Source organism: Dissoconium aciculare, assembly GCF_010015565.1.
Source record: "Dissoconium aciculare CBS 342.82 unplaced genomic scaffold K489scaffold_11, whole genome shotgun sequence".
Lineage (NCBI taxonomy): Eukaryota > Fungi > Ascomycota > Dothideomycetes > Mycosphaerellales > Dissoconiaceae > Dissoconium > Dissoconium aciculare.
In genome coordinates this window covers 720,330-745,135 of record NW_022984961.1, presented here as the reverse complement: position 1 = coordinate 745,135, position 24,806 = coordinate 720,330, and the positions used below count along the sequence as shown (strand labels likewise).

The 24,806-nt window shown below is 51.9% G+C and overlaps 10 protein-coding genes across 10 annotated transcripts; 5 read left to right on the top strand and 5 right to left on the bottom strand.

The window, feature by feature from the left end:
* Positions 1 to 132: 132 nt before the first annotated feature.
* Positions 133 to 817, top strand: K489DRAFT_53101 (uncharacterized protein). Its single transcript, XM_033608698.1, has one exon. It carries the CDS (start codon positions 278 to 280, stop codon positions 620 to 622), a length of 345 nt encoding a protein of 114 aa, XP_033457350.1. The 5' UTR covers positions 133 to 277; the 3' UTR covers positions 623 to 817.
* A 1,559-nt stretch (positions 818 to 2,376) lies between these two features.
* Positions 2,377 to 3,229, top strand: K489DRAFT_53201 (uncharacterized protein). The gene has a single exon (XM_033608699.1). It carries the CDS (start codon positions 2,678 to 2,680, stop codon positions 3,146 to 3,148), a length of 471 nt encoding a protein of 156 aa, XP_033457349.1. The 5' UTR covers positions 2,377 to 2,677; the 3' UTR covers positions 3,149 to 3,229.
* An 821-nt stretch (positions 3,230 to 4,050) lies between these two features.
* Positions 4,051 to 5,700, top strand: K489DRAFT_416688 (dual specificity protein phosphatase 12; the record flags this gene model as incomplete). The annotated part of the gene is made up of 4 exons (XM_033608184.1): positions 4,051 to 4,124; positions 4,239 to 4,460; positions 4,721 to 5,062; positions 5,143 to 5,700. The coding sequence occupies 4 exons, from the start codon at positions 4,051 to 4,053 to the stop codon at positions 5,534 to 5,536; spliced, it is 1,032 nt and encodes a 343-aa protein (XP_033457348.1). The 3' UTR covers positions 5,537 to 5,700.
* Positions 5,701 to 8,189: 2,489 nt separating this feature from the next.
* K489DRAFT_297715 (protein-tyrosine phosphatase) lies at positions 8,190 to 8,748 on the bottom strand (the record flags this gene model as incomplete). Its single annotated transcript, XM_033600338.1, has 2 exons — positions 8,190 to 8,544; positions 8,597 to 8,748. Coding segments are annotated over 2 exons (507 nt in total), but the record flags the coding sequence as incomplete, so codon positions are not given.
* A 2,016-nt stretch (positions 8,749 to 10,764) lies between these two features.
* Positions 10,765 to 11,737, bottom strand: K489DRAFT_324583 (belong to Rho subfamily; the record flags this gene model as incomplete). Its single annotated transcript, XM_033601772.1, has 6 exons — positions 10,765 to 10,914; positions 10,985 to 11,119; positions 11,185 to 11,382; positions 11,532 to 11,559; positions 11,617 to 11,645; positions 11,699 to 11,737. 6 exons carry the CDS (start codon positions 11,735 to 11,737, stop codon positions 10,765 to 10,767), a joined length of 579 nt encoding a protein of 192 aa, XP_033457346.1.
* Positions 11,738 to 13,730: 1,993 nt separating this feature from the next.
* Positions 13,731 to 16,567, top strand: K489DRAFT_412275 (uncharacterized protein; the record flags this gene model as incomplete). Its single annotated transcript, XM_033607913.1, has 3 exons — positions 13,731 to 13,749; positions 13,813 to 13,970; positions 14,021 to 16,567. 3 exons carry the CDS (start codon positions 13,731 to 13,733, stop codon positions 16,565 to 16,567), a joined length of 2,724 nt encoding a protein of 907 aa, XP_033457345.1.
* Positions 16,568 to 18,044: 1,477 nt separating this feature from the next.
* Positions 18,045 to 18,974, top strand: K489DRAFT_372814 (uncharacterized protein; the record flags this gene model as incomplete). Its single annotated transcript, XM_033603368.1, has 1 exon — positions 18,045 to 18,974. The coding sequence occupies one exon, from the start codon at positions 18,045 to 18,047 to the stop codon at positions 18,972 to 18,974; it is 930 nt and encodes a 309-aa protein (XP_033457344.1).
* Positions 18,975 to 19,075: 101 nt separating this feature from the next.
* On the bottom strand, positions 19,076 to 21,030 carry K489DRAFT_383106 (bifunctional chorismate synthase/flavin reductase). Its single transcript, XM_033605519.1, has one exon. The coding sequence runs from the start codon at positions 20,760 to 20,762 to the stop codon at positions 19,479 to 19,481; it is 1,284 nt and encodes a 427-aa protein (XP_033457343.1). The 5' UTR covers positions 20,763 to 21,030; the 3' UTR covers positions 19,076 to 19,478.
* A 339-nt stretch (positions 21,031 to 21,369) lies between these two features.
* Positions 21,370 to 23,164, bottom strand: K489DRAFT_324492 (ubiquinone biosynthesis protein; the record flags this gene model as incomplete). The annotated part of the gene is made up of 2 exons (XM_033601762.1): positions 21,370 to 22,786; positions 22,845 to 23,164. The coding sequence occupies 2 exons, from the start codon at positions 23,162 to 23,164 to the stop codon at positions 21,370 to 21,372; spliced, it is 1,737 nt and encodes a 578-aa protein (XP_033457342.1).
* Positions 23,165 to 23,316: 152 nt separating this feature from the next.
* On the bottom strand, positions 23,317 to 24,615 carry K489DRAFT_383104 (ubiquitin-conjugating enzyme). Its single transcript, XM_033605518.1, has 4 exons — positions 24,337 to 24,615; positions 24,115 to 24,275; positions 24,036 to 24,059; positions 23,317 to 23,983 (listed from the first exon to the last, which is right to left on the bottom strand). Exons 1-4 carry the CDS (start codon positions 24,369 to 24,371, stop codon positions 23,730 to 23,732), a joined length of 474 nt encoding a protein of 157 aa, XP_033457341.1. The 5' UTR covers positions 24,372 to 24,615; the 3' UTR covers positions 23,317 to 23,729.
* Positions 24,616 to 24,806: the final 191 nt, after the last annotated feature.

The following is a 24,806-nucleotide window of genomic DNA, read 5'->3' as shown; positions in this document are numbered from 1 at the left end:
ACGCAAGGAGAGGCGGACTGGAACATCTGGCCACCACCAAATCTATGGGATTTGCAGCCTAGGTAGAGACGGTAATAGCGTCGCTTGTCTTAGGGAGTGCATCATCCCTCATCGAAGAAAAAAAAAGAGGTGAGAGGGGGAATCGGGGAGTTTCATCATTCGAAATTGATGAGGGAGCGCGCAACACCGACAGGCGGAGACAGCCACAAGGCCCATGGGCTTGCAGCCAAAGCGTGAAAAGTAGATCGCTCCAGTGGGCGGGCGGGCGCCAAGCGGTATGGAGAAGATAGCAGCCTCTTTGCAGCTGCTGGACTGTGGTGAGGTTTCGTGCAGTATACACATTGGACGGAGAAGACGTGGACGTGTCTGTCCCCGATTGATGACCCTGTCTCTCCCTCTCCTTCTCCCTCTCCCTTACTCCTCTTCCTCCCTCCTCTCTTCGTCCGCCTCCGCCGCCGCTTTCCCCCGTTTTGAGGTCTCTAACTCCTCATCTCTCCGCGGCATGGCAGTGCGCATGTTTGTCTCAGGTTGTCTCGCGCTCCCTGGCTTTTATCCGCGCGACAGACATTTCAGTGTGGGGAGGAGAAGTCAGCAGTGTGATCACCCTACCAGTCGTCATTGAGACGGTAATAATGGAATTGGAAGGGGCAAGCTTTCGCTGGCTGGGCCACGCATCGACCGCCATCAACGGCGACCATTCGTGTGAATCTTCTTTCGTCGATGATGCGGAACGCCTAAACAACCGTTCTCTTCTTGCTAGCCTTCCCTGTGCGTTTTCGTAGTCAATGCCGAAAACCGTTACCGTGGGGTAGAGATTGACAGCCCTGCATCGCCCATGATCAACGAGCTTCCATCCTCTCCTTTTGTTGGAAGATATTCCCTCGGACGGACAAATGCTGGACGCTACCAGCTCAAGGCTGGGAGTTGTAAGCCAAGGTCTTCCAGTAAAGTACCGACTAATGCAGCACGCGAGGCCGAGGGTGACGGGTGAGAGACTTTTCTGCACGCTCAATGGGCGAGGAGGTCCGAGAGATTGATTATGTCAGTGTGGAAAGTCGGGCCACAGGCCGGGCGGATTGCGAAACGCCTCACAGCTCCGGGTGGAATATGAAGACACACCGTGGCGGTCGGATTGCGCCGCCCCTGGCCCTCACACATCCAATTTGTAGGACCAACACACTATCTTCCCACGATGATTTGTAGCGTCAGGATCTCACTGGGCAACATGGGTCAACCCGCGTGCCCGCCACCTCATTGATGAACGGAGCTGCACCTTGCATGCATGGTGGTCGAACGTCACAATTAGTTCGCCTGCAACTCTGGCCTAGGACCAGGCAGGGCTAGCAAGCGTGCATGACATGGATCTGCCGTTGACGGATTTCGTTGTTGCGTGAGTGGAAGCGCAAATATCGATCAACAGCAGCCTCGCTGGCCAGGTGGGTATCTGTCTGCAGGCCTGCAAACATACCGATGATGAGATGGAGATTACCTTGCATCGACCGGACGCCCTGATGACTCATAAGTATGTACATCGCGTCAGATTAACATGACCTGTGGGATTTCGATGTTCATTGATCATCGGTCAATAACTCTCTCTATACCTGATCCGTACTCCTCGCCATTTGGGGTAAGGTCAAAAGTGACATTCGCAAACGTGCGGACAGTAGCAAGGAACGACAAAGTTCATGTCTGTTCACTAGGCTGGAGAAAGGTACAAAGCTTCTTGCTGGCAGCCCCACTTCCATCGTTATCAGAGATCATGAACGTGTGGGATGTGATGTTCCGGCGGTAGAGCAAGTAAACATGTACTGTTCCTTGACACGCTTGACCCATGAGTCGTGATGAACGAGAAACAGTCTAAAATGAGCAAAGCAGGGCAGATTGTCAACGTTCGACGATGCGATCCATCGCCTCTCGACGGCGCATGCTGTTGCGACAAGGCTGTCATGGCTGTGAAGCAGCCTTGCGACATGCTCAAGATCTGCTGACGCCTAACTGTATGTTCACCGCACAATCAGAAATGGCGGCTCGAATGCCAAGTTCATCTTGCCAAAACAGCCGACGGAGTGCACCATGCGATGTTTTTCACAATGGGAGCAAACACGCAGCCACGACAGCCAAAGGCGATGGCGAGCAGACGGCTCGTCGCTCGGTCACGCCGGCTTTTGTTCAGACGCTACATCGGAGATGCTTCATAGGCATGCCGCATGCGGGCATTCAGATCGGATTTCAATTGGACCGATCGTACATCGAAAGACTGCTCCGTGCTCTACGTATCATCAGTGATTAGCAACACAAGTGTGCGGTGGAAGTGATGGTCCCAGCTTCATACAAGAGCCATCATGGATTGGCACGAAAGGCCAGTACTAATGCTGAGGATTGCTCGAAGCTGCCCAGGTGTAACGGGATTTAGCGCCCTGCGGTAGAAAGAGTGCATCATCAGCTCGACCGAGGACCACCACCTGGGCAGCTTCTCAATGGATAACCAAAGCGGGCGCTTTTCGCCGCAATCCATTGTCCTCATGCTCCCGACATCCCGGCACGTGCCTGGCCGTCCTGTCTTGACATGACAATCCATGGATGTCGTGCAGACATTGTTAGTCAACCCATCGTCAACAATACCGTTGTCGTCGTCGTCATGGAGGAGAAATGATCTGGTAGACACGTCGGATCTGCAATGCATGCTGTGCGCATCACAGGTGAGCGAGCCACAAGCGCTCACTCAATCAACGGAATGGCGTTGACGCATGGCCGTCATGACTGTTGTGCTGTCTCCCGATTGAAATCGTTCACCGTCCCACGAAATTCGTCCACGATTGTCCGACATATTCCGACTCACGGGACGACCGGTCGATGTTCGCGATCTTTATTTTTATTAACGGCGCCTGCGCTTTCGAATCGACGAAACACTGGGCACCGTCGGCTTGCAACGTCCCTTCGAATAACGTGTGTCTACGCAAAGCTAATTTCATGGCCGTATCTACCGTCACGATTCCCGAAAATCCAGGCTGTGAAGATCCCTCGCTGGCACGATGAGACGATAACGCCATGGCCGGGAAGTCTGTGTGCATTAGGGCTAGACAGCGTGGGAAGCCAGTTGCTCTGGCGCGTCGGGGCGCTCGAGCCAGCAAATCTCTTCACGAAATAGGTCAAACCAGGTCATACCAGGTCGATGGGTGCAGTACCATACATGAGCTTGGTACTGGACAGTCTCAATCGCTCTTTCTGATGGACAGATACCGACACATGCGCAGACAGTACGGAGGTCGCGCCCACCGCTCGATACACGTCACCACACCGGAATTGTACAATGCCTATCTACCTAGGTAGGTACCTTGTAGGCACAATCACAGACCGCGAGCGCCACTGCGCCACAGGAAACGATGTCGGCATCGTTGCGGTCGTTCCAAATCGACGTCCACGGAATCCCTGCACCTGCAGCACTGAGGAGATTAAGCCAAAGAAAAAACAGAAATTTGCTGTCTTGCATGACGAACGCACGTTCTTCAACACCAAATTGATGCCGGTCCTGAGAAGCAAACTTTCTCGTTTGGTGCTCGTTTGGTATTTCCAGCTGTTTTCCTTGTGCTGCACTGGCGAATTGGAGATCACGAGCGGACCCGCACCCTCCAGGGACCCACGCAATTAAAGTTGCACTAAGTGACTAACAGACAGAGTCGTCGTTCGAGACAGTGCCGGGAGCCCGCTTGCCAATAAGGCTGACTGAGGGATCATCACTGATGTGCATTCCGCACACATGCCGATCGCGTGGGGTTTTTCTGATTTGGCTGGTCGTGGTGCCGCTGCTGCAGCGCTGCTGGGCTGGCTGTTAGCCCCACTTTCAGCATTCTTGGCGTGCCCGTCAACCCGCTTTGATGGCGCACCACCACCGCCTGGCCCTATTGCAAATCACCCCCGTCACCTATAGGAAGCAATTCGTATCGTCGTCATCCGTCGTCCTCGGTGAGCAGGAGAAAAGCGTATCCTCAGCTAAGGCCGATCTGAGTCGGACATCATTGTCCTCATCCAATTCCCCAAAAGAACGCAACAATGTCGGATTCGCCGGAGAAGCCTACGGGTCTCCTCGACCGAGTCCCTGGACCACTTGACCTGTATATTGGCGGGTACGTCCATCATCAGCGTCCGCTCCTTTTTATGGCCCAAACCGTCTTCTCTGCATTTGCCTGATAGGCGATCGTAGATCGGACATGCGGCTCTGATGCATTTCTCCCTGGTAGGCTATTTGCTCTCCGCCGTAAGCAGTCCTTGCAGGCCTCCAAGATCACTCATGTATTGTCGGTCCTGCGAGGCTCGCTGGACAAGACCCTCTTCGAGAACTTCACGCACAAGCAAGTCGAGGTCGACGACGTCGATGATGAAAACCTTCTCGAACACTTCCCCGCCTGTAACAAGTTCATTCAAGATGGACTCGATGCGGGCGGAGGTGTACTCATCCATTGGTAAGGATTGATATCGGATTTTCCTTGTCACGTCTCAATTTCTCCATTACTCCTTGCTCTCAATTTCCGCTTCATGCTGTCTCAATGTCCATCACGATTGATTTAACATTGGTGCCATTTCACATATCAAGATCGTTGTCATCAGATTCCCCCTTTCATCGATTCTTGGCAGTTCGCATCCTCGTTCCGCAGATTCACATTACTTCAGCAATTTTTGAAATATTACTATCATGAGGGAATGCCAACTATTTTTCACACAGTGCGATGGGAAAGTCCCGGTCTGCCACGGTCCTATGTGCATTCTTGATGTATCATCATCGAATAAGTTTCGCTGAAGCGCTGGCTCTGATACGAGAGAGTCGACCGTTTTGCGACCCAAACGAAGGCTTTGTTCAGCAACTGGAACTCTACCATTCCATGGGCATGCCTGAGAACGTCGATGAAGCGCCTGCCTATCAACGATGGATGTACCAAAGGGAGATAGAGCTCAGCCGGGCGTGTGGTCAAGCACCCGAGGCCGACAAGATTCGCTTCGAGGATGAACATGCCAATGGAGCGGCTGCCAGTCCGGCCGACTTTGAGCTACGATGTAGGAAGTGCAGGTAAGAAGCAGGCCTCGCTGCAAATCGGTAGCGAGTCACTCCAATGGGACTTGAAACTTGCTGACTCAAGACCTTCTCAGACGTCCGCTAGCCACGTCACAGTATCTCGTTTCGCACAAGCCAAAACAAGCAGACGGCGCTCAACCGTCGAGTTCCCTATCAAGTCCGTCATGCTCACATTACTTCTTGGATCCGCTATCCTGGATGCGACCCCAGCTCGAGCAAGGCATGCTCAGCGGCCGACTCGAGTGCCCAAAATGCAAGACCAATGTCGGGAAATACGCCTGGCAAGGGATGCAATGCAGCTGTGGCGATTGGGTAGTGCCTGGGATCAGTCTTGCCAAAGCTAGGATAGATGAGGGTAGGACTCGGGCCTCATCCGGGGCGGCGGCAGGGGGGATTCGACAACCGCCAGCATCGGGCGCCGATGCCAGCACTGCAAGAAAGCTGGGCGTATCACACGAGAATTTATAGCGAGGTGTTGTACCAGCGCAGTCCTGCAAGGGCACGAGTCTGCGGCTCGTTCGCCAATGCGCGGCGTTGGGTATTGCTCTTTCCACCTACGTCAATCATCCTTGCGATACCTCCGGCTCCCTGTCTTCGTGCCAACCGAGCGAGGCGGTCGCTCGCTCGATATAGTTCGGCACGGACTCGATACCATTACTACCCCGGCAGCTCCGAGTTTCCTCATCGGATACGCCGCGTCGGCTTAGGCTGGGTACTGGGTGATATAGTAGCCGAATTTCCAGTGAGACGTCACCGCACAGAAGGAGACGGCCTAAATAGGCACGTCGGCCTGATATGATGAAAGCAAACGCGACAGATTTCCTTCGTCGGCGCCGAATGCGCATGTCATGTAGGAACCTGACTCCGAGCTTTGCTAGCGTCAAAAGGCTGCATGAACGCTATTTATGTACGCAGCAACCCGCAACAAAATCTCGAGATCCTTGTAGGACATCTGTTGAAGTTCTGCTCCGCTCCGAACCATGGTCTCCCTCAATGCTTTTTGTTTTTATGATCGTTGTCCTTCTGCCTTCCGAGCAAGCAACATATTATGCGAGGCGGAAATACGGCAATTTTTGTTGTCGATAGCGCGACGTCGGACAGTTTTGCACGCCAAACTCAACTCGCAGTGACCGCTTAATGCTTTTCATCGGTAATATGAGTCGTGGGTACATACCACCAGCTCACCGCCCAATACTCCTCGCTTGATGCATCTGTTCTTTTGTCTTTGTCAATGTTCGTGTTCAATCACGGTTCTAACATTTCTCGCTCCGGTTTCCCCCGACTCGTGGAAGGAACGTACTCAGGGACTTTGTTTCAGCAATGTTGGTACACACACAGTGAGAAACGAGATGGTCTGTCACTATGGCGCAAAGTCAATTGCACTTTAGCTGCCCAGGTGCTCTTAGCACGGCCCGCATTCACAAATATGGTCCTCGAATGATCATGAGCAGTCTCTCGGGTGACTGTTCCTCGAGCTCAATCTCCTACAGCATGATCACTTGCCATTTCTTGCAAAGAGCTGCGCCGAGTTCATGTGGGACGCAGCCCATGAGCCTCAGACAGTCCTGCAATTACGCAATATCAGCCGCACCCACGAGAGGAAAACCCCTCGGCTGCAACCCTTCCAGCCTTAGACAAATGAGGAGGAAACCAAAGCTCTCCGTCCAACGCGCTGCCGATGATGAGAAGTACGTACCCGTGTTCTCCCTGTGCCCTTACCTCGACCGGACACGAACGGAGTCATGCCGCTTGTCCAGTAGGTGCTGTCAGTAGGCGTTGGGACCGATTGCGCGCGGTAAGAGAAACAAATCCCAGGGATCTCACACTTCTCCGCACCTGACCGTACCCGTGGATAAGGCGGCCGACACGGAAATATGTACGAAGAGGGGTTGGAGAGGTAGGGGCGATGCGATGCACATCCATGCATATGCATGTAAGCGGAGCCCGCTGCGGCGATTACGGGCGACAGATACATACAACCCTTGGAATGTACTGCTCGTTCATTCTTCACGAGATTTTCTGCATGTCTTCCCGGTCGCTGGGGTCGGTCGGATTTCATGGGGTTGGAGGGGTCGTGTGCGGCGCTGTTGTTCGTTCATGTCTTGGTCTGGGTCGTTGGGGTTAGGGTTGGGGCTGGGGCAATCGAGGATCGGATCGTCGTCCTACTTCAACGATGGAGATAGACACAGAGTATGGTTTGGAAGAATAATAGTTGGTGCTGATCACTTTGCGTATTGGCTGGGCCCAGACATACACTTCAAGCTTTAGAAATGACCCCGAGTAACGACGGGACAGTCCCAACACTGGTGGAACTGGAGAGTCCTCGCTGCAAAAAATGACATTATTAGTTCGATCAAACCTTCCTTCGAGGCCAACTCTACTCTACACGTCCCTCAAGCTGAGTTTCCTATCAATCGCCGCTGCTTGTCGAGACAGGCTTCAGCAATTCAACAATAATTTCTGCAGCATTTTTGTATCTCTTTGTTCTCCTTATGCGAGTTTCTCAGTATCGGAGTATCAGCATAATTGTTATGTGCGTGTTTGTAGGACGAGAAGAGTCATGGCTTCATACTCGAACTATCGGCGCATTAGAGGTCGAGATGGTCGTGTCGGGAGGCACACGCCGCATCTGTGCAGTCCGACCACGAGGAGAATAGTCGCCTCCGCCAGGTGATGATGCGGAATTGGAGGTATGTGTCTTGATGGTGCAAACATTGTCACCAATTATTGTCGACGGTTCTGTTGCGATGATGCTGTTGATCGGCACGGCAACAGCAGGTACAGCGCCTTCAAGAGTCTTAATGTCCAGCGGAGCTGAGTTCCGATGCATTGCGTATTCGATTGCTGTAGCTTCTTCCAAGGTGGCAAGTTCTCTGTTTCCAACTTGAGGCCGAAAAACCAACGGCTCTGAGATAATGCTTTCTTCTTCACTTCCAAGTCGTAATTCTTCACTATCCTCACCAAGGTCGTCCTCGTCGCAGCGGAACGTCTCGTGGGCTGTCCGACGGTAAAGCTGTGCCAAATTATGAGCAGGCAAGACCATCTCCGCGAGTCGATAAACATCCTCGACATCAGTTATGCGCTGGCCGGACCATCGAAAAGGTTCGCCTTCATGATCTTGCGCGAATTGGACTAAACATTCTGGTTCGAAGTCGGTAATGAATTCAATATCGCCACTTCGCGTCTTCGGCGATGCATACGCTTGATACTCCGCCAGAATTTCATCGAGAGGCCACTGCTGTAACTTTCGTAGACAGCCCACCACGCATCCCGTTCTGTGACGACCTTGATTGCAATGAATGTAAAGCGGCTGGTTTTCTGGGTTCAGCACGGCGGCTAGGGCGGTGCACACAGACTCTGTTGTGGTCCGAACCTGGCCATCCTTGTTTGCGGCGATGAGTACCCTTGTGTGTTCTATTCCAAATTCCGATATGAAGCGACTGTATGACTTGCTCAATTCCGTGTCGACCAATGTTCTGAACACATGTCAGTGTGTCACCTCTGATATAGGATTGAGCAATCACCCACAGGATTGAGCGAATGTGTAAAGTCTCGAGGAATTCGATGTGCTCCGGCTGCGGGAATCCGCTTCGAAATACTGCACCATGCTGGACCGAGCCATAGTTCGGAGGTCGTGTGAGCGGAGTGAGATGTACTGGACATGGAGCGATAGTAACTCGTAGGTCCTCGATCTCGGAGTTGAAGACGGATTTCGATCGCGATGAGTCCTTGATGACTTCGCCAGGTCAGCGTTACGGGCGCACGAAGACATTCGGACCTGCAAGAACATAGGATATCATACAGTAGTCAACCATATCATCAACGTGATGGGTGTTTCCTGCGAATTCGGGGGCTCCGGCTCGTTTCGACAATGTGTCCATGACTTGTCGCCCGCCTGAAGGGTCTTTCGATGATCGACAAGATTGGTCTGCTTTGGAGAAACTCCAAATCAATCCTATCGGGAGTGATCGACAGTATCGGTGTACGTGATGTGCCTCTTCATCGACCCTATGCCCGCGCAGCGCAGCGAATAACCCGACCTCTGCGTCGAACGTAGGTTTCGTTACGATGACCGAAGGAATGCGCGAAGTGACGGCCAAATACGAATGTGTCCCGTCGTAGTTGTTTCGGAATGCAGTTGTGATCGGCCTTACAAGGATCTGCGAAGCACGAATGAGCATGCGTCCTCCCGGAATCAACACTCATATTGACTTTGAACCGTCGGCGCAATCACATTGCGTAACGCATCAGCAGCAGCAATGAGATCAACAATGTGCATGTATGTGGCGAGCACGGCGAGTTCTGGCATCTCGTCTACCACTTACGGTAAGTGATGCACCCCGGATCAGGTTGCGTACATCAGAGACATGTTGTCTGCATGTGGCAGTCTTCAGGGTAGTGAGACAACCGGGCCATAATGATGCTGGTCGATGTCGTGGTCGCTTGGAAATCTCGCGATCGATAAAGAGGTATGCGATTGCTCGCGTGCTTCGATGGTGGGAGGAGAAAGTGCACGCAGCTATCTTCCAGAAGCTGTCTAGGAGAGACACAAGGTGAGAGTCCAGACCATTTACCCAGAGCGTCGCGATCTTCGACGAAAATTGTTCAGGTCAATATGGAGGGCAGTCTTCAGGCCTTCGGAAGGCGCGGACTAAGCGGCACCCAAAAAGTCGCTTGTGGAGATCTTCGCCCTGGTCTGGTGATGGCCATCTCGAAAGGCGGCGTAGAAGGGCTGGGCGGGGCAGCCCTTACCGAACTGACGTGCGGTTGCAATCTCAGCGCCACTCTTTTCTGTTTCGTGTTGCCCAGGTTGATCCGAAGGACCGTCCTCGGTGAATCTGTCCGGCTAACTCCGCTGCGCGGATGTAATGGTGATGAGATGAAAGGGTGAGATATCGCGTTGAGCACGTGTCACTCTACCGTAATGAGACACTCATGCCATGGTATTGGCTCCCGGCCTGGCTTCAGGACGACCTATTTCTGTGCACTCGCCCAGTGCCATGTTCGACTGTTTCCTCGTCTCAGACAGTCCGCATCTATACGTGTGCATGGCCAGCAGACCGAGTTCCGTGACGCATTTATCTTGCGGTGAGACGATGGAGCATGGCGATGACGATCGTGTCGGCATGGTGCCTGGTCACACATTATATACATTCCTTGGTAGCATTCGTTAGCAAACCATCGTCGGCGCGTATGGTTGAGCCTTCCAGTCCTACACAGTTCAGTGATCTCACGGCTAAAGCTTTGGAACACGCACTCTATATGGCTTGGTTGGTTTCCGATAGATGACATCAAACACGCACAGTACTTCTGTAGGTCCACTGAGGTCACGCCACAGGTAGGACATCTCATGAAAAAGACATAACAGCCGGGGAAATGGGAAATTTGATAACCGATTCAAAACGCCATTTACAACCACACCCATTACATAAATGAAGAGAGCGCCGGAACCGCAGTAGCGCCAGCACTCTTATCGCCCGTCTCTGAATCATCCTCTTCGTTGCCCTTCACGCGTGGCTGCATTCCCCAGCGCGGCAGAGAACTTTGAGTAGCCGTTTGTATCCTCTGCCCTCTACTGCGAACAGCACCGCACCTTCGCAGGGGCGGTTATCTTACAGCCACTGTACCTTGTAACAAGGTCATTCGCAGAAGATTAAAAGAGTCTTTCTTTGAGGACGACGATGGTATCGAGTAGTTTACAGGATCTGGCACTTCTTCTTCTCCTTCTTCCGTGTGAGGAGTGCAGCACGCGTGGCGTGCTCAAAGACCTCTCGTACGCCTTCATTGGTCTTTGCAGAGCACTCAAGATACTTTTGCGCGCCGATCTTCTTGCGCACATCTTCGGCCTAGTGGATGGACTTGGTCAGTATTGACTAATCTCGAATTTCGTGATGCTGGCAGAGTATTTAGTCTTACCTGCTCCTGGGTGACCGGTTTCTGCGATGTCTTGTGCAACTCCTCGATAGTCTTGGGATCGAATCGCAAGTCCTTCTTGCAACCAACCAGGATGATTGGCAGACCCTGGCAGAAGTGTAGAACTTCCGAGATCCACTTTTCGATTGTGTCACGAGTCAGCATTTGTGAAGCGTATGTATTGAACCAAAGTGTATGCGTACCTTCTCTTGGACGTTGTCAAGTGAGTCGGGTGAATCGACGGCGAAACAGATGAGAATGACGTGCGAATCGGGGTAGGAGAGCGGTCGGAGACGGTCGTAGTCTTCCTGACCAGCGGTATCCCATAGCGCTAGTTCGACATGCTTTCCGTCGACTTCGACGTCGGCGACATAGTTCTCGAAGACGGTAGGGACATAGACCTGTGCTCGAACGTGTCAACAAAAGTGCTCGATCGGTGCGTGGGCGCGGCGACATCGATATTGATGCATCGGCTTTTGGGATTGCAGGCGAGCGAATACGGGCGATGACGCAGCCGAATAGTTCAGGGGCAGCGAGTGATAACACATACCTCAGGGAAGGTACCCTTGGAAAAGACACTATGAGCATGTTAGCATATTGTTATGTTGCCATATTCAACCGATTCTCGCTCTTACATCAAGAGACAGGTCTTTCCACAAGCACCCTGCGCGAACATCAGCAATCTATTGCGTGGCCGACACGACAGTCTATCCTCACGTCTCCAACGATGACGAGCTTGCGTCGAATCTCCGCCATTCTGGCTCACAGGTAAGGAAGGATTATAGGTAATGCGCAGTGGCGATTTGAGATGTCGTTGCGGTGAGTAGCAGTTGGCGTGTAGGAAGTGTTGTTTGAAGAAGGGAGCTGCGCCTGTTGCTGGGTTGGCGACGAGCAGCGATGAGCAGCGGCCCGCTTGGGATGTTTGGTTTAGCGTAAGCTTGGCGTTGAAACTTCCCAACCTCAGGCTAAAGCTGTTATCACTTCCAGGGCTCTACAGGAGAGTGCAGATAGTAGGACGAAAGGAAGATTGGAGTTTTGTCGTGTGCGTCTCGCTATTGATAATGAGATCTGTGTTGTCGATCAAGAAACTTCTCAAGAATCGCTATGCTTGGGAATCAAGCAATATGGATATCTGTGCCGCAGATTTGTCACATACAGCCTATCATTTACTGGTCCAACGGTATTCGCAGGGTCTAGCTACGCGCCGGGTGTGAGGCTGAGCTGACGACGTGAATGCTGCGCCGCCAACATCGCTCTTGACAACTGCTGCGACCTCACAACCCTCATCGATTCGCCATGCAGTGAACGTCATTTCGATGCAGGTCAGATCCCCCCCCAGCAATACATATGAGTTTGAAAAGTTATGAATACGTTGCGCCTGGCCTGCAGACTTCTCCTCTGGCTTGTCACCTTGGGATGAAAACAGATGAGTACCCAACTGTACGCAGTTCGCACCGATGACGATCACCGTGGCTTTGAGGCCGATAGCAACGACTTAGTTGGTCAACCTTGCCGATTCGGCGGCTCGCTCGAGCAGAATCATCTGTACTTCTGATTCGCGTGGGACTGGAAGGCGAATGATCCCGACAACAGTGTCCGAGAGACGCTGCTTCAAAGGATAAACCGCAGCATTGCGCTATGCCCAATCATATGCGCATCGTCGCAGCTACTCGAGCTGAAAGAGAACTCTTCACTTCATACATTCACATCGATGTTTCTCGAGAACAGCTTTAGAAGGCAAGGCTGGACTTCGTGAATTTTGCTCCTCTGTGAACCCGCTTCACAATGCTCAGGTGGCGTTGTGTATTGCGAGTTGATGGGGCAGACGCGAACTGTCCTTTCGTTTAGCGGTCGTTACTTCTCCCTTCATTGTCCACGGCATCTGAGAGTGTGCTTTGAATTTGAGCAGCCAGAAATTGGTGGTCATAATGACCATTCGCACTTAAACCATGGTTCTAGTATCGCTTTACCTACGAATGGCCGCCCGCCTTCCTGAGCCATTGAAATGCATGTGCGATTCATTCAAAGTCGCGAGAACTCGTTCTCGTCTATTTGTTTCTCATCAAATTGACGCAATGTCTTCAGAGCCAAGCTCAGAAACTGCAACACGAGTGAGATGGATCTTGGCAGATCTTTTACTTCTTTCTAGGCTACAAATTGAACTCGTAGCTGTGTAAAATCGAGGCTACCGAGTCTTCGAAAGAGCCATATGCTAATTTTGCCCCTCATGACCTTGCACAGGCGTCTCTGTCGACATGAACGCTATGAGGTGAGTGTGCTGGAGGCCGTTCACATTCTCATACTTTGAGTTGGTGCAAAGTACGATTGGAATGCGTTATAATAACTGCAAGCCATCCATAGTGTGTGTCTAGAGCAGTTCATCCTGCAAGATGAGGTGCCTGTTAGATGATTGAATAATCTTTCATCTGAGGTTGATCGGGGAAAAGATGCATCGGACGAGTTCAAAAACTAAAATGCAGAATTTCTAAGCAATGCTGCCAAGCCACCTCGGGATTGGAAGGCTCGAAATTTAGGCACATCCGTCACGCCCGTGCCACTCTACGCGTCTCCACCGCGACAGAGCGCGTTGACATCAACACTCATCCGTAATCCTTAGTGGGCTGGCATGGCATTTATACTGGTACGCTCCCACCATCCCTGACGCCAGATCACTCACCTCACAACAACACAACTATACCCCGTGAATCTTGAGTTTGCAAGTAAAATTTGACATTGCTTGCTTTCCAAGATGTACGTTCTCAAGAGAGGTAGGATACTCCATATCCAGACAGGTTTTGTTGCAGCTAAATGAGTGCTGATCATTGGCACAGATGGACGCAAGGAGCGTGTGCAGTTCGACAAGATCACTGCTCGAGTCTCAAGGCTGTGTTACGGCCTCGACTCGGAGCATGTCGACCCCTTGGCAATCACCATGAAGGTCATCAACGGAGTGTACCAGGGTGTGACAACAATCCAACTCGATGACTTGGTAGGTTCTTCAACCGAGACACAAGGGTTGATCACTGACTCGACTCAAAGGCTGCTGAGACTGCGGCATACATGACCGTCACTCACCCCGACTATGCTATTCTTGCCGCACGAATCGCCGTATCGAACTTGCACAAACAAACCAAGAAGCAATTCTCGGCTGTCGTCCAGGATCTCTACCAATACATCAACCCAAAGACCAAAAAGTCGGCACCAATGATCTCAGACTACACATACGACGTGGTCATGAAACACGCCGACGAGCTAAACTCGGCCATTGTGTATGACCGTGACTTTCAATACCAATACTTTGGTTTCAAGACGTTGGAGAGGTCATACTTGCTCCGGATCGATGGCAAGGTCGCTGAGCGCCCGCAGCACATGATAATGCGTGTTGCTGTTGGCATCCATGGAGAAGATATCGAGGCGGCCATCGAGACTTACAACTACATGTCCAACAAATACTTCACACACGCCTCCCCAACGCTGTTCAGCGCTGGAACCCCTCAAGCTCAATTGGCATCTTGCTTCCTCATTGACATGAAAGATGACAGCATTGACGGCATCTATGATACGCTCAAGACGTGCGCTATGATCTCCAAGAATGCCGGTGGTATTGGGCTCAATGTTCACCGCATTCGTGCTACTGGGGCATACATCGCCGGCACAAACGGGACGTCCAATGGTCTTGTGCCTATGCTTCGGGTTTTCAATAACACCGCTCGCTACGTCGACCAGGGTGGCAACAAGCGCCCTGGCGCCTTTGCCATCTACCTTGAGCCGTGGCACGCTGATGTTATTTCGTTCCTCGATCTCCGCAAGAACCACGGCAAGGAGGAGGTGCGGGCACGCGACCTCTTCTACGCATTATGGATCCCCGACCTCTTCATGAAGCGTGTCGAGGCTAACGCAGAATGGACTCTCATGTGTCCTCACGAGTGCCCTGGCCTCGCTGACGTGTACGGCGAAGAGTTCGAGGAGCTGTATGAGCGTTACGAGAAAGAGGGACGTGGACGCGAGACGGTGCGCGCCCAGAAGGTCTGGTACGCCATTCTTGAGGCACAGACCGAGACTGGTAATCCATTCATGCTGTACAAGGATGCCTGCAACCGCAAGAGCAACCAGAAGAACCTCGGTGTTATCAAGAGCTCCAACTTGTGCACTGAAATCATCGAGTACACCGCCCCGGATGAAGTTGCCGTGTGCAACTTGGCTTCATTGGCCCTGCCTTCCTACGTGGATGTCGACGCCGAGATCTTCGACTTCAAGAAGCTGCACGAGGTCACCAAAGTTGTCACCCGCAATTTGAACAAGATTATCAACATCAACCACTACCCTGTCCCTGAGGCAAAGAAGAGCAACTTCCGTCACCGCCCTATCGGACTAGGCGTGAATGGTCTCGCTGATGCTTTCCTGGCTTTGCGTCTCCCGTTTGACTCGCCCGAAGCACGCGAGCTCAACAAGCAAATCTTCGAGACAATCTATCACGCCGCCCTTGAATCTTCGTGCGAGATTGCGAAAGAGCTTGGGCCATACGAAACATACGAGGGTTGTCCCGTGTCGAAAGGCGAGCTTCAATACGACATGTGGGGTGTCACGCCCTCTGACCTGTGGGACTGGGACACACTCAAGGCCAAGATTGCCCAGTATGGTGTTCGGAACTCATTGCTCGTGGCACCAATGCCCACAGCCTCAACATCGCAAATCATGGGCTTCAACGAGTGCTTCGAGCCATACACTAGCAACATCTACTCACGACGTGTTCTCGCTGGCGAATTCCAAGTCGTCAACCCATGGCTGCTGCGAGACCTTGTTGAGCGTGGTCTTTGGTCAGATAACATGAAGAATCGTATCATCGCAGATGGTGGCTCGATCCAGCGCATCCCAAACATCTCTGACGACCTCAAGGCTCTTTACAAGACGGTGTGGGAGATCAGCCAGAAGCACATTGTGCAGATGGCAGCTGACCGAGGTGCATTCATCGATCAGTCGCAGAGCTTGAACATTCACATGAAGGAGCCCACAATGGGTAAGATCACGAGCATGCACTTCACTGGTTGGAAGCTTGGACTCAAGACCGGCATGTACTATCTCCGCACCATGGCCGCCTCTGCTCCTATTCAATTCACAGTGGACCAAGAGCAGCTTAAGGTTGCAGACACCAATGTCGCCAGAGCTGTGGGCGCCAAGAAGCGCAGCGCTGGAGCATACAGCTCTGTCAACTCCCCTAAGCCGTCGGTTGCAGTGCAGAACGCTTCCGAAACCACTGTCCCTGAAGATCTCGTCACTCCGGCAGCAACAGCGCCACCGAAGCCTGAGCGCCAAGCTCGTAAGCTTGGTAGAACCGCGTCTGCTGTGGTCAACCCGCCATTCAAGGCCGACCAAGAGGAGGGCGAATCACCCGAGGTGCTCGCAGCTGACGGTACCACTGCTGTGCCCAGAGGCGACGCTCTTCCCGAGCCCGCCATCAAAAAGGAATCAAACCAGGAAGAAGACGCCGAGGAGTCTAGCAAGGACCGCGAGGGGGACATCTATGCCGAAGCAGCTCTCGCCTGCAGTATCGAGAACCCAGAATCGTGCATCATGTGCAGTGGTTGATCCATGCACGTTGTTTCGTCTTACGTCTTTTTGTCGATTTTGAATTTATACGACGGCGCATTGGGATGGAATGATTTTGGGACCGGAGGATGCCTGATTCAACGTACTTTGTGCTAATACCGCAAATGTCTGTACGCATTGTATAGTTTTTGGATTTATGAACTTGCCGTGGTCGCATTTTGTCTCTTAATCCCGACCTGACACTGCCTGAACGTTGTTGGCTGCCCACTGCCTGTGTAGGTCCGCAAAACATTTGTTGATGCGCGACTGCTGTACAGGAAGTTCTGGTTCATCGGGTTAGCGTGAAGACCACGCGTCAGCGCCGACCAATTGAACCGGCGAACGTTACATTGAAGTGCAGCGGCCCGGTTTGACACTCGAAGTTTCCGTTCAGACGTCAGGCGTTTCTTCGATGCCATGAAATGGAACCAACGTCAGGTTGAAGTATTGCGTCGCCAACAGTTCAAGATGGCAATTAGCGATAGCTTATCGCCCCGGAAGACAAAGCGGTGGCTAGTCGACAATACCATGCACTACTCACGTATGCTTCAGCAACGCCGCATCCTGGTCGAAACCCATGCAAAGTGCAGGATGAACAGTGTAGAACTGTCACGTCACATAGCTGTGGTCCATGATTCTGAGCCAAAGCACTAATGGTGCATGTGATCAATTGATCATGCCCGTTGGAAGGCTGAGTAGGAGTTCTGTCGTGGCTGACACCAAACAGCAGGCGTAGGTAGAGTAGATCGCTTTGCGTATTTGATTTCCAATGCTGAAGTGGATAGAGTTATCATGCATGAAACTTCGAAGATCGCGAGAGTCCTCAAGTGAGGCATGTGTAGGATTGCACAACATCGAAGATTATTTGTAGCACAACGAGAGCATTATCGCACGCGCAGGAGCCACAATCAAAGAGGCACGCCGTCCACATCTACCAAGGCTGAAGACTTCCAGGAAACACCCAAGCGAGCGTGTTGATCTACAGGGTGCCACAGAGCGAGTACAAGGAACATAATGTCTGCAACAGACGCGGCGCGACCTGTCACTGCCTCTCAGCTTCTTTGGATTCAAGAAATGATCGCGCGCTGTCATCTCGAACCTCTCCTATCCCGACTACACTTGCCATGTGCGGACGGTTGGAAGCTGTTCTCGTGCTAAGGCGAGCAACATGTCCGCAACATTACGCGAGGGCCGCGCGGAAGATCTGTGGTCATATCTTGGTCTATCACGCGCATCGGCTATGAAGCCGTGTTTCTGTTTCTAAGCTCCCCCAGATATTCACAATATTATTTCGGAAACAAAGCTCCGATGTCCAAAAAATATTGTGAATATTTTGGAAACAAAATGCATAAAGACGCGATGCGTTTCCACCCCAGTGGAAGAAACACTCAGTAAAGCGAAAGCATACAGAGAAACAGTTTGAATTCGCACCTTCACTGTCCAAGGAATCTTTTACCACATCTCGATTTACTTCACAATGGCTTCCACCAGCAACTTGAGTGCTTTATTCCACGCCATTCCTTACTTTCAGTCCACACTTGATAACATTCTTTCACCCACATCTCTTTGCTCTGTCTGTTGCGGTATGCCACACAACGTCGAGCAGCGAAAGTTCACACAAGCCCCTGCCCCTGGCGAGTTAGCCTGGCTCCCATCGATGCAGGATCTCATCGCGGCTGACAACACCTTTTGTGTTGAACAACAACAACGTGCCCTGAACGCAGGCGCTTTCAACCACCCCTGCGTGGTCCTCAAATCATCGTCCTGCAGCCACCTTGTCTACTGCGCGCCCTGCACATCTTTTGGAGGAAAAGGCATCAAGGCGAAATTCAACAAAGCGAACAAGAATAGCGACGCATTCTATCGCCACCTTTCGATCAAGAGGGAGGGATCTCAACCTCACTCGAGCCTCCCCGAACTTCACCTTCAAGCAACCTGTGGCCCAAAGAAGCCAACATACATCGTTTTGGGAAAGGGGTTCTGGATCGAGCGGTGGGCCCTGAACACTTACCGCATTGATGGACAAGCACAAGTGTTGCAGTCAGCATCACTCGAATTCCTGAAATACGCCCACCAAATCGCAGAGAGTTATCACGCTGAGCAGGATCGACTTCAGCACCGAAAGCAGGGTGTGAACTCTCCTCTCGCACAACGTTGTTGGCGACAAGATCCTTCTGTTGGTGGCCGGACATCACCAACCTTTAAGCCCGCCATGTGCTCGCGACCAGTGACATTCACGCCACGATCGCAGGTGAGCTTCAACCACCAAGCGAACTTCAGCCACCAAGCGAGCTTCGACCACGCCCAGTCATCCAATTGCGCCCCATTCATTCCTTGGAACGCAGGTCACAGCGTGTGGACTCAGGCCACGCCCTACGTGACGGTGGATCACTACAACCACTACTAATTCACGAGTGGGACCTCACAACCAAATCAAATCTATCACAATCTTGGTGAAAGAAATTTACACCGATTAGCAATGCGTTACGACAAATTTGTCTTGTCACCCCATGGGGCAGATGAGCGTTTGCAAATATATTAGAATATGAATCAAATCCATCTCTTATAACTTCCATGTCCCTTGTATCTAATGTTGCGAAGTAGGCTCCCGGTATTATCTCCGCGTGGGTATTGTGTCATCATTGACTCTGTTGAGAAACGATCTGGCGCTCACACATTGAAGTATTCAATATTCAGAGAAGCAGCACAACTGACGACAGCAGCCTTCCCTCTCATTCGTGTTCTTCATATTCAAGTCCCTGCACCTAAAAGGTTCACCACAAGCGTGTGTGACAGAAAAGGGGCTTAATCATGAAGCAGTAACGAAAATGGTCCTCTAAAGGCTTTTCAAAAAGGAAGATATTTGTCTGCAAGGCCATAATATTCTAGACATAATACTTGGGATTCTAATCTATTGAGCTGGCTGCTCGCTCTGTTGTGCGGTAGGCTTTGTGAGGTTATTGGCAGTCATTGAAACCGGAACTGTTTCCTTCAGCACTGGCAGCAAAGCACGAGCACTCTGTCTTGCTGATTGTGCTAGGACTGCATCCATGATAACCAGCGCAGCCATGGATTCGACAATGGGCACGGCACGCGGGATAACGCATGGGTCGTGACGACCCTTGGCCTCGAGGACACCATCTTCCTCGGCGTAAGTAGCAGTTGCCTGTGCTTGGCCAATGGTCGCGGCAGGCTTAAATCCGACAGTGAAGTAGATGTGTGCGCCGTTGGTAATGCCTCCCTGAATGCCGCCGGAGTTGTTGGTCTTCGTGGTCAAGCGAGGGCGTGAGTGGACGGGAAGAGCAGCACCGGATGCTGAAGGCGGGACTACCGGTGCCTTGATGAATGGGTCGTTGTGAATAGAACCGGGAACCTCGCAGCCGCCGAACCCGGAGCCAATCTCGAAGCCCTTGGTGGCAGGAATGCTGAGCATGGCGTGAGCAAGGGTCGCTTCAAGTTTGTCGAAGCAGGGCTCTCCCAGGCCGCTGGGACAATTGCGAATGACACAGGTGACGGTACCACCAATGCTATCCTGTCGGTCACGGAAGTCGGCGATCAAGGCCTCCATACGCGCTGAAGCCTCGGTGTTGGGGCAGCGAACTGGGTTGAAGGTATCGACTTGTTCTCGAGTGACCTTGTCGATGAGTTCGAGGAAGGCTGGGTTCGTGGAAGGTGTTGGATGAGTCGCAGTTGGAGGAAACAGATGTTCGCTGCCGACGGAGTTTGTGAATGCGACAATCTCGACGCCGTGGGCAAGTCTGAGGTACTTCTCAGCGATGGCCGAGGCGGCGACTCGACCAATGGTCTCTCGAGCACTGCTTCGTCCTCCACCACTGCTAGCCTTGACACCGTACTTCTCAAGGTATGTCCAATCCGCATGACTAGGGCGAGGGTAGAGATCCATGGTGCTGCTACCGTAGTCCTTTGGCCGCTGGTCCTGGTTCATGACTCGCAGGCCAATCGGTGTTCCCAATGTGATGCCAAACTCAGTACCGGACTGGATCTCTACTCGGTCTTTCTCATCGCGTGGCGTGGTGAGGGCACTCTGTCCGGGTCGTCGTCGTGTCATTTGAGGTTGGATATCGTCCTCGGTCAATTCCATCCCCGGTGGGACGCCATCAACGATACATCCCACGCTCTTGCCGTGCGACTCGCCATAGGTGGTGACGCGAAAGTATTGGCCGAATGTAGACATTGTGAAGTTGACTCTACTCTGCTATCGCGCAAGATGATTGTAGTGTCTCCGGACAATTTCAAGGGCAATTCTTCGAGGTGCTCAAACGTTCTCGAGGATAAGAAGTTGTGTCTCACAGACTCGTGATTGAAATTGTGATGAGACAACAGCAACTATCTTTCTCGAGCTGAGACAGGTTGGAGAGGAACGATCGCCTATTTCAACTAGTCCGCTTGCCTCTTCAACTCTGCATTGAGTGATCATCAACTCCGAACATTGGCCTGGACCCCGACGCTGCACTTTTTGTCATTTGAGCCGCATCGGAATTCATAGGACGTTCGGAGGGGCCCATCCATGCGCCCCCGCCGCGATCGGCGGGGAAATTTATTCAGATGAGCGTCATTCATGTAAGGCACATTTACATCACTGTCTGGTTTCGAAAGTCAAATCTAGCTTACCTAGATATGTTTCGACCATGGCATGAATTCAAGGCTGCAGTTGAGACGTAATACATATTTATTGGTCAGATTATCTAATAAGGTGATTCTTGGGAAAAAAATCGTATAAGAGCCAGAGAGCAAAACGACAAAAATCTACATTGCTGCCTTCAGCGTACACTCTATTATGATTATACACCAATGCGTCTTCTTGCACTGATATAAGTTTCGAACATGGTCAGCTTAACAGCGACCTGAGCGTATGCAAATGTGGCCATGGTGACATGGTACAGATTTCGCGGCCACAACCAGCTGCCTTTGATGTTCTCCAGGGTCTCTTCGTAGACACAATGCGCCGCATGGCGAGCCAGAATCATGAATGACCGGACAGGGCCCTGCTTGGTTTGAAGACCTTCATCAAGACTTCTAGTGAGATCGTTAGTTTTGAGAATGAGAAGGATCACGCGTGGCACCCGGCTCAGCAGCCCCACAAGCTTCTCAACAAGATCGTCTCCAATGGCGGCAGTCATGCTTCGCTTCTCGTCGGCGTTTCGCTCCTGTACAAGCGATGTGGTGACAATGTTGTAGTCTCTTCCGGTGACTGCTGACGCGAAGATCGGGAAATCTTCGTCACCAATGCCTGCGATTTCCCATGCATATTTTCGCATGCGCGGAATGTCGGTATCGAGCACAGCCAGCCACATGTGTGCATATGCGCGGCGCAGCTGCCTCGGGATATCACGGTAGAGGCCGTGGTCATAAAGAACAATGTCGAAGTTGCGAGGTTGACGCTTGTTGGGATTGAGTCGTACGGCGATGTTTCCTCCGTGCGGGTCACAATGTAAAGCTGCCTCATCGCCAAAAATCATCTCGTTGAAAATGCGTGCAAGGGAAGCAGAAACTTCATCTCGTGAGATGCCGTTGGAGTCCAAGAACTCGAGGTCGTCGGTGCGATGGCCGGGGATGTATTCCATGACCAAGATTCGTCTATCAGCCCATCGGACTTCAGGGACGACAAGTGGTGTGTGTGGAAACCTTTTGAAATATTCGCGCGTCCGGTTGGCATTCTTTGCTTCTTCTCGGAAGTCCATCTCTTTGGGCAATGATGCTTCCATCTCTTCTCCTAGCCACAACAGGTCATATTCAGGAAAGTAGTACTTCACGATTTTGAAAGTGAATGATGTCAACCACATGTCCAGCCGCGCCCACTCATCCAGCGAAGGATGTTGCACCTTCACGGCAACCTGCTCTCCAGTATCCCGCAATCGTGCAACGTGTACTTGGGCCAAACTTGCGGCGCCGATGGGCTTTGGGTCGAACTCAGTGAACAGCTCGTCAATGCTCTTGCCCGTATCCTCATGAACCATCTGCTCCACGCTCTTGTAACTAGACACTGGTGCTCTGTCCTGGAGGGGGATGAATGTGGTGCACCATTCTTCTGGGAGAAGGTAGTGGAGAGACGACAAGTGCTGTCCAAGTTTGATGAAAATGCTACCATTCTTCTCCATTGTTCGCAGAGCACGCTCAGCACAGCGTTTGTGGCAGGCCGCCATCTGCCTCTGGAACTCCTCGTCATCCCAATCCTCTCCTTTAAGTGTTTTGGTATAGCTGCGAGTGCGGTTAGCAGAATGTCGCGTGGAATTCCAAGCCCTAGTGATCATCATACTCGCGAATGTTCAAGCCCACAGTGATGGCTACTCTTCCGCATCGTTCTGCGCCAATGACTACATGCCGGACTTCATCCCTGAAGACCAGCGCGCCAACGCCCGTGACGAGGACCAATGCCGCAAGCGCTTTCACTCCCTGGCGCTTTTTCGGAGTAGCTGGTGATGGAAAGCTTGGTCGGTTTGCTGCGCTCTCGAGGCGTCGGGCGCTGGTGGAGAAGGTCGGTCGGCCATATTGCTCAACGCGCAGGCATTGCCGACAGGCCCATGAACTTTTTGCCGCGGGCCGCGCAAAGGCGGATAAGATGGTCCTCGGGACCATCATCGAAGCCATTGCATATTCAACACGAGATTCCCTGATCGGGGTCTGTTCTGTTGGATGGCGATTGCGCGGTTGCCGATGAGATACAGATCATCACTCGTCGTGCACTTCCGCATCATACAAGAATAAAATAATGGTCTCGTCATGGCCGCAGATGGGGTCCGTGCGCTCTCACACGCAGGCATTGCAACATGTTCGGCACGTGTGTTCATGTCCTGTACTCGTGTTATTCGTTCTGATAGTAACGTTTCCATCCGCGTCACAATATCTTTCGAATAACGAAGCCGCTGCATCGTGTCCGATATGACTACTCGAAGCTGAAGCGATATCTGACCTGATGCAGACGGAGACAACAATCGTACAAATTTCGGCTTCCCAAGTCACGCCTCCTGGTGATCAGACACCTCACCAATAGTTGCGCCACGCTAAATTCAGTCCCGTTCGTCAAAGCCGAGCAGCGTTGTCCTGCCGAAATCCCGATGACTCCAAAAGCATGCTCTACCGAAGGCCAAATTACTTGCCAAATGTTCATGTAAATGGCTTGTAATGCGCATGTGATGAATCATCACGATGCTGGATTCTCCTTCACCACCATCCTCACCTTCCTCTCATACGCTACGCGATCTTTCTTGTAAAGATTATAAGCATCCGCCTGCGCTGGAGAGTCGGGGTTGACTTCGTCGAGAAGAAACTGTATACCCAATAGAATCTCCTTGATAGTAATTGCGGGCTTCCAGCCCTCCTCTTCGTTTAGGATGCTGAGACAGACGGTGCCGGATGGGTATACATTTGGATGGAAAAGTGGCGGCACAAACTTGCCTGCTTTTGGTCAGTCTTACTCTATCACTTGTGGATTTCGTGCGAGCTATACATTTTGGAGGCTTCGTTGGATACTCTGTCTGCGGGTTAGCCTGCACGCGCAATGCGTCGATATTCACCAGGAAGCATACCATCTGGAAATGTGACTTCAAGCTTGAAAAGCCCTCCTTCCCACATAGTCTTTTCTTTGCCAGGCACAGCGCAGTCCCACTTCTTGAGATCCAGCCCGCCTTTGGCATCCTTCGCTGGTCTTGCTACGAATCCGAAGGGATGATCTCGTCGCCACTGCTTGCTTTGGAAGAGTTGTGAGTGGCAAGTCTTGGAGACCAAGAGTCATGACTAGGACTGCTTACCGCTCCTCTTGCAACCTTGCGATGGTTAACGACATGTTGGCAAATCTTGTTCCAGTACTTGTCAAGAAGGTTCAGATATGATGTTGGTTGATGTTGCTCAAGACAGGGGCCCTGAGTGGTTGGAAAGGTGATGGCAAGGCTGCAGTATGTCACATGATACGGCTTCAGGTATCGCTCGTTGAGTCGCGTCGCACCAAATTGGCAGGAGAGGATTGTGTTACCGTGACTGCCCAGAGTGGCGTGTGAAGCCAACCAGGATGTACGGTGTGTGAATTCCCCGAGGTCGTGTTAGATTTCACTTGACACTAAACAAAAGCGATCTATATTTTATTAGCAAGGCTTTACTCACGTGTTTAGATGTCAATATAACCACGACTCGTTCAGCTGATAGGCAATGACACGGGCGCATGATGTGATGGTGTTTCGTGCCGTGAACACCGCAAGGCAACCCTAACGACATGCCAATGGAC

Excerpts from the sequence above, each read along its gene's own strand:
- K489DRAFT_53101 (XM_033608698.1), top strand. The coding sequence starts at position 278 with ATGGAGAAGATAGCAGCCTCTTTGCAGCTGCTGGACTGTGGTGAGGTT.
- K489DRAFT_53201 (XM_033608699.1), top strand. The coding sequence starts at position 2,678 with ATGCATGCTGTGCGCATCACAGGTGAGCGAGCCACAAGCGCTCACTCA.
- K489DRAFT_383106 (XM_033605519.1), bottom strand. The coding sequence starts at position 20,762 with ATGTCTACATTCGGCCAATACTTTCGCGTCACCACCTATGGCGAGTCG.
- K489DRAFT_383104 (XM_033605518.1), bottom strand. The coding sequence starts at position 24,371 with ATGTCGTTAACCATCGCAAGGTTGCAAGAGGAGCG. Across the intron at positions 24,276-24,336 it reads GCAAGGTTGCAAGAGGAGCG|CAAGCAGTGGCGACGAGATC; the intron begins GTAAGCAGTCCT and ends ACTCTTCCAAAG. Across the intron at positions 23,984-24,035 it reads TCCAACGAAGCCTCCAAAAT|GCAAGTTTGTGCCGCCACTT; the intron begins GTATAGCTCGCA and ends GACCAAAAGCAG.